An 11,516-nucleotide genomic window follows, 5' to 3' on the forward strand; every position below is an offset into this window, starting at 1 on the left:
CTCCCCTCCCCATGCCCCGAATAAATTCTATTCTATACTATACCATCATGTAGCTGGGCCCTCTGGGGGAAGGGATGCCTCAGCATGGGCCCTCAAGAGGCACCCCCTTGCCCCATACCTGACTTCACCTCCACCAAAACATATTCCCCTCTCTATCTTTTTATAAACACAACAACAACCACTTATAACTCCAGAGGAGTCTCCCTTCTCTTCTGGTCTTTGTGGCTCCAGACACACACATGGTCTGGAGTGGGTGGTGTAGACAAAACACCCACATACACAGACATAAGTTAATTTAAAAAGTACTTTCAGGTTAGTCGGGGGTCCAGCACTCGGGAGGCGGAGGAGGCGGAACTCTGAGTTCAGTTCCAGGCCAGTCAGGTCTACAGAGTGAGTCCCAGGACAGCCGGAGATACATGGAGGAACCCTGTCTTGAAAAACAACAACACACATACACCACAAAAACAAAGCCCTCCCCCATAAAACATACTTTTACATTATAGAAAGTTGTGTTTCTCCTTAACTAGATCCTTCAAGTGCTAACATCCATATAACTGCTCACCAGAAAGAAACAAAAAAAGAAACAAACAAACAAAAAATCTACATCCGGGATTGTTTGGTTTTTTTTTTTTTTTTTTTTGGTTTGGTTTGGTTTGGTTTGGTTTTTAGTTTTCAAGACAGGGTTTCTCAGTGTAGCCCTGACGGATCTGGAATTCACTCTGACCTGGCTGGCCTCAAACCCAGAGATCTGCCCACCTCAGCCCTCTTAGTGATGGGATTAAAGGTGTGAGTCACCGCACCTCCTCTCCAATATTTTTATTTTTTTGAGACACAGTCTTACTCTATAGCCAATTAAATAGCCCATGATTCCTTCAAAATAGCAGTTGCCCTCCAGCCTCACCTCCTGTGTACTGAGATCACAGGCACGAGCCTGTCTGTTATATTTTTCTGTACATGGGTCTGTATATTTTCCTTAACTTTCTAATGTTGTATCTTTCTATAGTTTGCTTTAGGGATGGCAAGATGGTGTCGAGGCTAAAGGCATTTGCTATGCCAGCATGGTGATCTGAGGTTTTGATCCCCAGAGCCCATGTAAATGTAAAAGGTGGCTGACCACCAAAGTCCAGCCAACATCAGTATAGTCTGGAAGAAAAGGCTGGCCGCATCCTGATGCTAACGCCGCTGGACTGGGTAGGATTTACCCGAGACACACCTACACCTTGAATGCTGTACTAACCAAACCAAACGCCTCAAAATCAAAACTAACCAACTCCTCCTAACACTGGGTCCCCTCCCCCGTTTATAAACTGCCATTTGCCTATGGAGCCACATCTGTCTTCTCTCCATCCAGAGGCAGTCCATTGTCCTTCCAGGGCAAATATGCCTTCCCCCTCTCCCTTGTTCCTTTTCTCTTCTCCCTCATCCTCACCCTCATCTGTCTCTGATTCCCTGCCCTTTGTCCCTCTGGGGCAAATAAATCTCCGTTGTCTGAGAACTTAGTCTTGCTGTTGTGTCCTCTGCTGACTCTGGTCATTCACAGCCAACTCCACAATGCTGCCCCTGGCCTCCACACATATGCTATGGCATGCATGCCCATACACATAGATCATGCAAGCTCGTGTGCACATACACTCTTTCACATGCACACACACACACACACACACACACACTCATTCACATGCATAAACACACTAATAATAATAATGATAATAAATAGAAATGCAAAGTTTGCTTTGTCTGAAAAGGGTAGTTACCACTGGAGGCAGAATACATATGCTGAATGGGTGCTTTCAAGTTTTTTGAGGCAGACTCATAGTCTTTACATGTTCAGTTTCTATGTGGTCTTTGTGTGCTCCAAAGAAATAACTGTTCTTTTATTAGTGAGTGAAATGTCTTTAGATATAAATCAACTCAAAGTTGTCCGTTGTGTTGTTCAAATCTTCCATGACCGTAAATTTTAGTCAGCCTGGTTTACTTACAAAGAGGTTAAAAACCACCTCTATTCTATGGGTTTATCTATTTCTCCTGACATCTCAGCCAATTTAGCTTTAGTTCTTTTGAATCTGTATCATTAAGTACATCCAGATTAGATCTATTTTATCTTCCTGGACAATCTGAACCTTTTATTATCACGAGGTGACTTTGTATTTCCAGCAAAGGTTTTGGCCTTGAAGGCTGTGCTGTCTGTCTGTCTGTCTTGGCTTCCCTAGCTCTCTTTGGATGAGTAGTTATCTGGCAGACCTCTTCCCCTGAGACTCCCAAGCCTTTGTCTTTCAGCTTCAGGTGTGTCTCCTGTAAACACTCCTGAGGATTGCCATCAGGATGGGGACTTTTCTTCCAGATGGCTTGGTTTCCCCTGAGGGCTCTAACAGATACTGTGCCTGTTGCTCACCTGGGTTTCAAGATCCTTATCACAAACCTAACTCCAAACTCTGCTAGTTAATTAAGAGTTTCAGAATGATAGCCACATCACTTATCAATTTCTCTGTTACACACACTTTGGAAGCCTTTGGATTTTTTTTATCAATAGAGGAAGGGTTCTTGAACTGAAGAGGTTTTATAGCCTTGATCTCCTCTGACTGCCTTCTTTCTGCTCACCCTGTGACTGCCACCTTGGGCTCTCTGTTGACCATCCCCCGAAGCGTTATTTAAGCTTCTCTTGAATGAATGGTGTTCCTGTGTCTGCTTCTCTGCTAACTTTCCATAGTCTGTACCTACACTTTAGTGAAGCCACATTCTCTCACGGCTCTAGAGGCTTTTTGTTTGTTTGAAATCAGCATCATTGAAAGTGTAGCTGTAAGAAAGGTTGGATGAGACAGAATTTGAGTTATTAGTTATTTACCACTAGAACTTTGAAGGTTGCTCCATTATTAGCATACCCAGTATTACTGCCAAGACACAGAACAGCCCGTTTTTGTTGTTGTCGTTGGTTTTTTTGTTTGTTTGTTTTGGTTTTTCGAGACAGGGTTTCTTTGTATAGCTCTGGCTGTCCTGGAACTCACTCTGTAGACCAGGCTGGCCTCAAACTCAGAAATCCACCTGCCTCTGCCTCCTGAGTGCTGGGATTAAAGGCGTGTGCCACCACGCCCAGCTCTAGAACAGCCCGGTTTGTTGCTGTGTTTAGTCTCTTGCCTCTTTTTCTTTTCCTCCTTGGAAACAGGTGAAATAGTCTCCTTGTTCAGTATGTAGAATTTTCCAGGGGCAGCCCCGTTAAAGGACTGTTCTAGTCCACGTTTATGTGGGTTCTCCTTTAGCTGTGAGGAAGGACCTCATCCCTCCACGTTCTTCTCTGGACTTTTGAAATTATTTGAATGTTATCTCACCTAGATTTTCCTTTGTCTGCCATAGTCCTTTCTTAATGGCATTTCATTAGAATTTCACTTGGATAATTCTGATTGTTGTTCATTTGTTTTCGACAGGGTGGAGTCTTGGTGGCCCAGGCTGACCTGAATGCATAGAGGCGAGTGATTATCCTCTCTCCCCCCAGTCCCTGTGTCTGCAGGTATGCCCACCACTCCCCAGAAGAGATGCCATTGATGGTTTGTTTTGTATTTCCTCTCCTTGGCCTATCTGTTTCTCCATTCTTTTTTGTTTGTTTGGGTTCTTTTGTTAGGGAACCTAGGCCCTGCAGGTAACCAAGTCCTAAGCAGATAGGTATGCAAGCCAGACAAGGACAAGCCCAGCCTCAGCACACCCCCTACACACACACACACACACACACACACACACACACACACACACACACACACACGCATGCACACGCACCTGTGTTGGGGGGTGGGGTTGGAGGGAGACGGGGTCAGTCTCACTGCCATCACCTTTTCTGGGTCACACATTAACACTAAGCCCCCACCTCCTATCCAGAGTGACTCGTGCCCTGTGGTGTGAATGGCAATGCGCCCACTCCCTTACTTCTGTGCAGACCATAGGTCACATATCATATATCGACTAAGCCTGCTTCCTTGTGATACAAGGCCACCGCTCTTCTCAGAAACCCTTATAAAGTAGACTCCTTGCTTCTCTCGGGGCTAACACTTTCCTTCAGACTCTTTACCATACTGTCTGTTGCCCTGCATTTAAAAAAGTCTCTGTCTCAAGGATTTGGCTCAACATCCCCACTCCTCCCTTATCTCCTCCCTCCCACTAGTAACACATAATGGCCTTCCTTCTAGAACTCTCTTCTCAGTCAGTGTTCAGTGAGCTTTGGTTTTCCTTATATCCGTTCATATCTGTTCATATTCCTTATATCCTCTGTGTGTGTGTGTGTGTGTGTGTGTGTGTGTCTCTGTCTCTTTCTCATGTATATATATTATAGACCAGGCTACTCTCAAATTCCTTATGTAGCCAAGGTTAGCCTTGATTCCTGATTCTCCTACCTCTACTCCCATTTTTTGTTGATATGACTGGGGGGGGGGGCTCCCAGACTGTAAGCAGAGCAGCCCTGCAGGCGACAGTGCACTTGGGCTCTTTATGCCATGTTCCAGTCATTCCTCTTGGGTCAGAAGGATTCCCCCAGAGAGAATACTTTCACTTGCCTGTCTGGATGCCCCTACTCTTCAAGTTGAGAGATGAAAGAAAGCATCCAGTACTAGTTAATCTGACTCATTCCTCTCTCCTGCCTGCTGTTCCTCAGGCTTGACACCTCTACTCAGCAGGGGAGGCTCAGTCACCCGGGGCCATTAGGGCACCAGATCTTAGAGATGCAACTCCTTTCTCCCCATGCGACTGACAGAGTCCTGTTACACAGCTCTAGAGAAAGGCTGCCGCTCTGCTGGCCCTGTTTTCCCAACCTCCATCCCTTTAGGCCGGTGCTGCCCTCAGGGCTCTGTTACCGGGTTGATTCCTTATTCATTCTTTTGGACCAGGGCTGAGACTGAGCTCCTCCAGAAACCATTCCCTTTGCTTCCACCATCACCTAGGGGCACTGACAACCGACACCCCCTTCTCCTGCCCTGGAGGTGAAGCTTGAGACTTTAAATTACACCATAGAATGCATGCTGACTGTGGACAGCATGAGGCTGAGCTAAAGAGACGTGCAGGAATCCTTTGACCCCTCCCTGCCATCACCAGGGCTCAGACAAGCACAGATCTCTCCAGGTTGTAAGTGGTCCTCCCCATCAGTTGATGGGGAGGGTGAGTCCCTGTACCCTGACTTCTGTAACAGTGGGCTTTATGTTGTTCCCCCTTCAGGCTTGGGCTGCTTGCCTTCCACCTCCCGGGGCCTTAGACTGACAAAATTCCATGGTGGAAAACAGCATTGGAACCTACTTGCCTCTCAAAGTCCCTTCACTCACTGTCGCCACACCAAGGCCCCTAGAATTCCTGCCATCTTAGTAATGTAATGAAAAAGAACATATTTCTTTGAATGTTTTAATCCAGCATTCAACTGAAACGACAGCTCAGTGTGTGTGGACGAACAAGAGGAGGGGATGCTCTCGTAGCCTCTGCCCCTCCTCTGTTCCTCTGCTCTCTCAAACCACAGAGCTCCCAGAGACTCTCTTCAAAGTTTCCACCATGAGGACAGGAGGTGAGGTGGGCGAGGGCTAGTGGAGACAGTCAGGGTAGCGGGGCTTTCAGTGAATATTCAAGGATCTGTTGAGTTGAAGTTACCTGAGCCTGACATAGTGACCCCTAGAGAGGCAGTAGGCCAATCAATTCCTGTTCATAGGAGGCCAGCCTGGTCTATATAGGGAGTTCTGGTGGGTCAGCCAGGGTTACATAGTAACACCGCATCTCTAAATTAATTAAGTAGGAAAGTAAGTAAATAAGTGTTGTGAGCCAGTACTCCTGAAGGAGATGAGTCAGAGAGGAAGCAGTTTGTGTGGTTCATAGGTGGAGCCAACTGTGTCATTCAAAGTCACACCTAATGAATGACAGAAGTTCAGGACATAGTCACACTTCCTCATGAAATCAGGGAGCTTGATAAAGAGTAAATACTGAGCCAGCAAGAGGGCTCAGTGAGTAAAGACACCTGAGGCCATTCCTGATGATCCACCTCTGATCCCTGGGGCCCAGTTGGTGGAAGGAGAGAACTGGTTCCTGTAAACTGTCCTCTGACCTCCACATAGACACACAAAACTCAAAATAATGTTCTTTTTAAAAGGAGATGGGGCTGGGCTGGAGAGATGGCTCAGTGGTTAAGAGCACTGGCTGCTCTTCCAGAGGTCCTGAGTTCAATTCCCAGAAACCACATGATGGCTTATAACCATCCGTAATAGAGATCTAATGCCCTCTTCTGGTGTGTCTGAAAAGCCAGCGACAGTGTACTCACATACATTAAATAATAATAATAATAATAATAATAATAATAATAATAATAATAATAAATCTTAAAATAAATAAGTAAAAGGAGATGGGGGGAGCAAACACCTTGCCGTAGTCGATGACTGGGAGCTCTATGTTGGGGAAGAGATCCTGCACAATAGCATTGAACAAGGGAACGTCCACTGACGTCAGCTTGGCAATGTTCATGTCTCTCATGGAGAGCAGCAGAACCTGTGGGGTTAAAGGGAGACCTAAAGACGATGGCTATACCACAGTCAGTCCTCAGCAACACCACAGGGACAAGCATGCGAGCCGGGGGCAAAGCACGAGGTGGTGGGTAGGGCAGGGGTGGAGGTGTGCATGGAATACCCCTATCTGGAGAAGGAAAAGCAAGGATCTGGAAAGTCCCTGAAGCCATCAGACCAGCGACAAAGGACGCGAAGATCCGAGGGCCATGAGTTTGGCCTACCTCTTCATCAGACAGATCCGGCTGTAGGCGACGCTTCTTGCCGGCATAGCGCAGCAGGGAAGTGAGGGCGCGCAGGCCGAAGTCGTAATGGTCCTGTCTGGAGAGCTGCTGCACAGCCAGCGAGTACAGTGTGTACACCTTCTTGGCCAGGATCTGGGAACCGTGCAGAGGAGACAACAGCTCGCCTCCCACAAGTCCCCTTCAGGGACTTGAAACATCTAGGGAGTGCTCTGAACAATTGTAGGAGATCTCGTGGGCTGGGCTATTATTGGTTAGTGGCTTCGCGGAAGACAGACACCCCACCACCCGTCTGTCCATCTGTACTCCGACAGCACTCTAAGCTCCCGGTAGGATAAACACATTGTGAGGCCTTCAGGGGCTCTTCTTTCCAGGGATCAACAATAAAATAAGGAATAGATTATCAGAATACCTTGCAGTTGCCAAAGCCCTCCCCAAAGAGAATGATTTCCGCAATAAGCGTAGAGTCAGGCACCACCATGGCAATTGGGCGGAACATGGACTTTAAGTTCTCTGGAAGCTCTGTGCGGCCGGCATAGCCTGGAGACAAAGCCGTCTGTTTAGAACCCTGTTTCCCTGCCTCACTTGGTCTCTCAAGCATCCCACTTACACAACCTTTACCCTGCCCCTAACTTTCTCCCCAGCCCCAGCTCCAAGATGGAGTCCTTCTTCACCCCATCCCTGGCTCCCCATTCCTCCTGTCTTCTTCCTGCAGAGGTGCTCTCATTGTTTCCCATGGCCGCTTCCAACGGAAACCACAGAACCGCTGAGCTCTATGCGGAGCCCACATGAGCCCTGTAGAACTCACAGCTGTCGCTATGATCTGACCTTTCCCTAAGGGTGTTCTCTCCTCCATGCTTCCCCCAGAGCTGTTCCTAAGGGGCAGCTAGGAAACTGAAAACCCTATACATCAGGGAGACTTCCATGTTCCAAAGGGGATAGAAGGCAGAGCAGGGAGCTAGCCCATTGGGACACTGGGCTTAGCCTTAAAAGACTAGGCTTCCTTAGCGACAAGTAGGTGTTCCTCAAGCCCTTGGGGAGGACAGGAAGTTGTTCTTCCTCCTCTCCTTGTGTCTTCTCTTCTGCTGTGGCTGTAATTTGGATCTGAAGTGCCCCTTAAAGGCTTTGTTCCTAAAGCAGCAGGTCCAGGGGCGGGGCCTGCTGGAAGTGGTTAGATAAGGAGGGTCTGGACCTCATCAAAGGACTGAAAGCTACGGAAACTTTAGAAGGTGTGGCCTAATTGAAAGAAGTCAGTCACTGGAGAATACCCTTGAACCAATAGAAGTCTCCCTCCTCTCTGTCTCTCTCTTCATCCTTCCTTCCCCATCTATGTCTACCCCTCCCTCTCTCCCTCCCTCCCTCCCTTCCCCTCCCCCCTCTGCCTCTCTTCTCCCTGGTCATCCTGAGCAGTCCTGTTCTCCCTGATCTCCTTCACGACAGCCTGCCTCACCCTCACCAACAGTTGTCCATGGCAGAGATCATGGAACCAAAGCTCCCCTTTCCTCCTTGAGGATTTTGTCACATTAATAGACCACACATGAACACAGTCATCTTTAGTCAAATACTTCTTAGATAAATGCTTTGGTGCAGAGAGGGAAAAGGACACAATACTTATCCCAGACGCCCGGTTCTCCTGCCCTCTCGCCCTGTGTCACCTGGTTCCTCCCACCTACCGGGATTCATGGTGATGAAGATCCCACAAGACCACACCAGATTTATTTCAAAGCCCTCGAAATAGAAACGTGAGAGGTTGGCGGTCAAGGCAGATAGGATGGACAGGATCTGCTGGGCCACCACGGACAACACCTCAATGTTGATGCGGTTAAACTCGTCAAAGCAGCCCCAGGCTCCACTCTGTGGAACGGGAAAGAGAGGCAGAGTCACTACAGCAAGAGAGGTGACCCAGGCCACTACCACAGCCCAACACACCCTTCCCTATGAAAATGCTGTAGTAGCAAATGTGACATCTGAATAGGGAGTGCATGGGGGACCTGAGCGACAGTGTCATGGCTTTTGGCCAGAGCTTTCCATCAGACAAGACAGCCAACAGGTTGGCTAGAGGATGGAACTTGTGTGCACTGAGTAGCTCCTGTGTGCTGGGCACTTTCTGTGCATGCTCTATTTAATCCTTGCATGGACAGAATTTGCAAACATGCAATGCGAGACTCAGGGAGTTGAAGGGGTTCCCCTGTTTCTTTCTGATTGTAAGAACTGCCCGCGGCAAGGCTGTTTTGCAAGACACACAGGCACAAAACAGATTTGGGATTTAGTTGATGAGGACGGGGAGGCAGGGTACTGACCTGCGCCAGTCCTGAGTACATTCTTCCCATGGACTTATAGTCCAAGCCCTCGGAGCAGTTGACCACGATGACATATATACCCAGCGCCTTGCCCAGGTCTTTGACAGTTTCTGTCTTTCCAGTACCTGCTGGGCCTTTGGGGGAGCCCCCGCGATGAAGGTGCAGTGCCGTGGTCAATGTCATGTAACATCTGAGAATTTAAGACATGACTCGGGTCAGATGACTGGAAGGTTCTGCATCTCTGCAGCTCCTACCCCGGAACACCAGTTCACCCCACAACAGCAGACCTGTCTGTCAGGGGAGTGATGACCAGCCGACCAGAGTTCCCCAAGTACTCATAACCATATTGGAATTGTGTGTTGGTCTGGCGGATTATACAGTCATCCACATCCTGGAAAAACAGAAAAGAATGAGACAGAGGCGGGGCTTCGGGAGGCGAGTCTTCAGGAGGCGGGGCTTCAGGGAATGTGGAAATGGTGACCAGCAGGGCTCAGTGACACCAGAAGGGTTGCAAGTGGATTAAGGGTTCTGGTTTAGAGCTAAAGAGAAGGGTATGGTTTGGGGCCACGAGAGAAAATAGGTTCCACACAGTATGTCCCCCCCACCCCAATCCATGGAAATAGCTGCTTGGGATCTGAGTGGCCATCAAGTGGCACTTAGAAGGAGTATTGCCTGGAGTAACCACTGGCCACTCCTGAACTGGGATTGCGACAGAGCTAAACCTTCGAGGAAGAAGCTCTGAAAGTCCAAGGTCTGGGTCAGAAGATAGCACGCGTCCATGCATAGAAGCGTCATGGGTCAGTCTGGGCCTAAGAGAGGAGCGAGTCGATCCATCAACACCTTCTCCCAGTAGAAGCGCAGCTGGCTGAGCCAGTCAAAGGAATTGACATCCATGAGGCCACTCTTATAGAGCTTTTCCAGCACGTCGCGGGCGTGAATTTCTATCGTCACCAGAGCCACAATCTTAAGTCTCATGATCTTGGTCAAGTTCCCCCTGATGGCCTCTGAATACTTATTTAGTATTGACACCTGTGGGACAGGACAACCGGCAAGAGTAGAAGCATTAATATAGCCAAGGCTGGATGGTACCACATCCCAGACTGAGGTCACCTCCAACTGCATCCAGATCCCTAGAATTCCCATATCCATATCTACACAGGAGAGCCCAACTCAGCTCTGCATGATGCACTCCTCCCTGCCCCCCCTACCTTACCCTCCCAACCCTCACCCCACCCCCACCCTGACACTTCTGTCCCAGAGCACCCGTGTTCTTGCCCGCTCTTACTAGCTCGATTCCAGTTGTGATTCTAGCCATCCCCTATCCACCCGTTCCAATGCCAGGCCTGTCTCAGCTCCCCACCTGCTTCTTCTTCATGACCTTGAGGATTTTCTTGTCTGACCGCTCTTTGGCTGTCATCAGGCACTTGGTGACATCAGCTGTCCACTGGATCTGACTAGCAGTGATCACCACCTGAGGCGGGTACACAAGCTGATTCACTGGCCTTTACCTTTAGCTCTTGAGTTCCAGCCTCTTCCAGCACCCAGCGCTACTGAAGGGCCTAGGAGGGCCTGAAGGATGGCGCATGCGCCTTGGGTCAGGAGCAACCGGTCCAGTACTTGGGGTATGAGAGCCAGACCCAGGAGGAGGAGCAGGGAGCCTCTGTTTGGGAGCCTCTGGAGTCTGTCTTTCCACATGCTGCTCTGTTAGCTCCACTGCCCCCCTATTTGTGTGGCTCCAGCTCACCTGGCCAGCCCAGTCTTTCACCCATTTGTCTCTCTTGTTGAGGAACTTCTTGAGGGCCACTCGGCAGTTTCGAAGCAAATCCCGAAGTGTCATCCTCATGGCCCGCTCCACATCACCAAGCCATGACTAGGGAAAACAAAATAATAATCCTCTGTCTAAGGGTCTGAGGCAGAGGACTGAGGTCGCTGGAGAGAAGGCACGGGGAGGGGGGAGCAGGGGGGGGCAGGGAGGGAGACTGCAGAGGGCTGAGGACCCAGGAGGGAAAGTGCGTCTGGGTCTCCAAAGGCTGTGGGGGCAGAAGGCAGAGGGTTGGAGCATCGGTTGGAACCTTTAAGTTTAGGAAGGGGTGCCAGATGTCAAGAACACGAGTGGTTGAGGAAATGGTAACTGTAAAGCTCATGTTGAAAATGTTCTCCCCGGGGAGCCAAAGTCCTTTCTTTTTCCTTTCCTTTCCTTTTTCCTTTTCTTTTTCCTTTCATTTCCTTTTTTCTTTTTCTTTTCTTTTTTTGTTTTTTGTTTTGTTTTGCTTTGTTTCCGAGACAGGGTTTCTCTGTGTAGCCCCGGCTGTCCTGGAACTCACTCTGTAGACCAGGCTGGTCAAGACGGTTTGATTCTAAGACCTCGGCCCCCACTCACCTCCACCGGTCCTTCTAGACCTCGGCCCCACTCACCTCCACCGGTCCTTCTAGACCTCGGCCCCACTCACCTCCACCGGTCCTTC

The 11,516-nt window shown here is 49.0% G+C and overlaps 1 protein-coding gene across 1 annotated transcript in view; it reads right to left on the reverse strand.

Annotated features, from left to right (window-relative positions):
* Dnah2 (dynein axonemal heavy chain 2) overlaps positions 1-11,516 on the reverse strand; it is a 125,824-nt gene that overhangs the window by 47,228 nt on the left and 67,080 nt on the right. The window contains 9 exon segments of the mRNA XM_021213005.2: positions 6,370-6,495; positions 6,734-6,886; positions 7,164-7,291; positions 8,425-8,605; positions 9,052-9,241; positions 9,339-9,442; positions 9,892-10,080; positions 10,412-10,522; positions 10,796-10,921. Of these exon segments, the coding sequence (XP_021068664.1) occupies positions 6,370-6,495; positions 6,734-6,886; positions 7,164-7,291; positions 8,425-8,605; positions 9,052-9,241; positions 9,339-9,442; positions 9,892-10,080; positions 10,412-10,522; positions 10,796-10,921 (1,308 nt within the window).

The sequence above is a fragment of the Mus pahari genome, chromosome 14, assembly GCF_900095145.1.
Source record: "Mus pahari chromosome 14, PAHARI_EIJ_v1.1, whole genome shotgun sequence".
In the NCBI taxonomy this organism is placed as follows: Eukaryota; Metazoa; Chordata; class Mammalia; order Rodentia; family Muridae; genus Mus; species Mus pahari.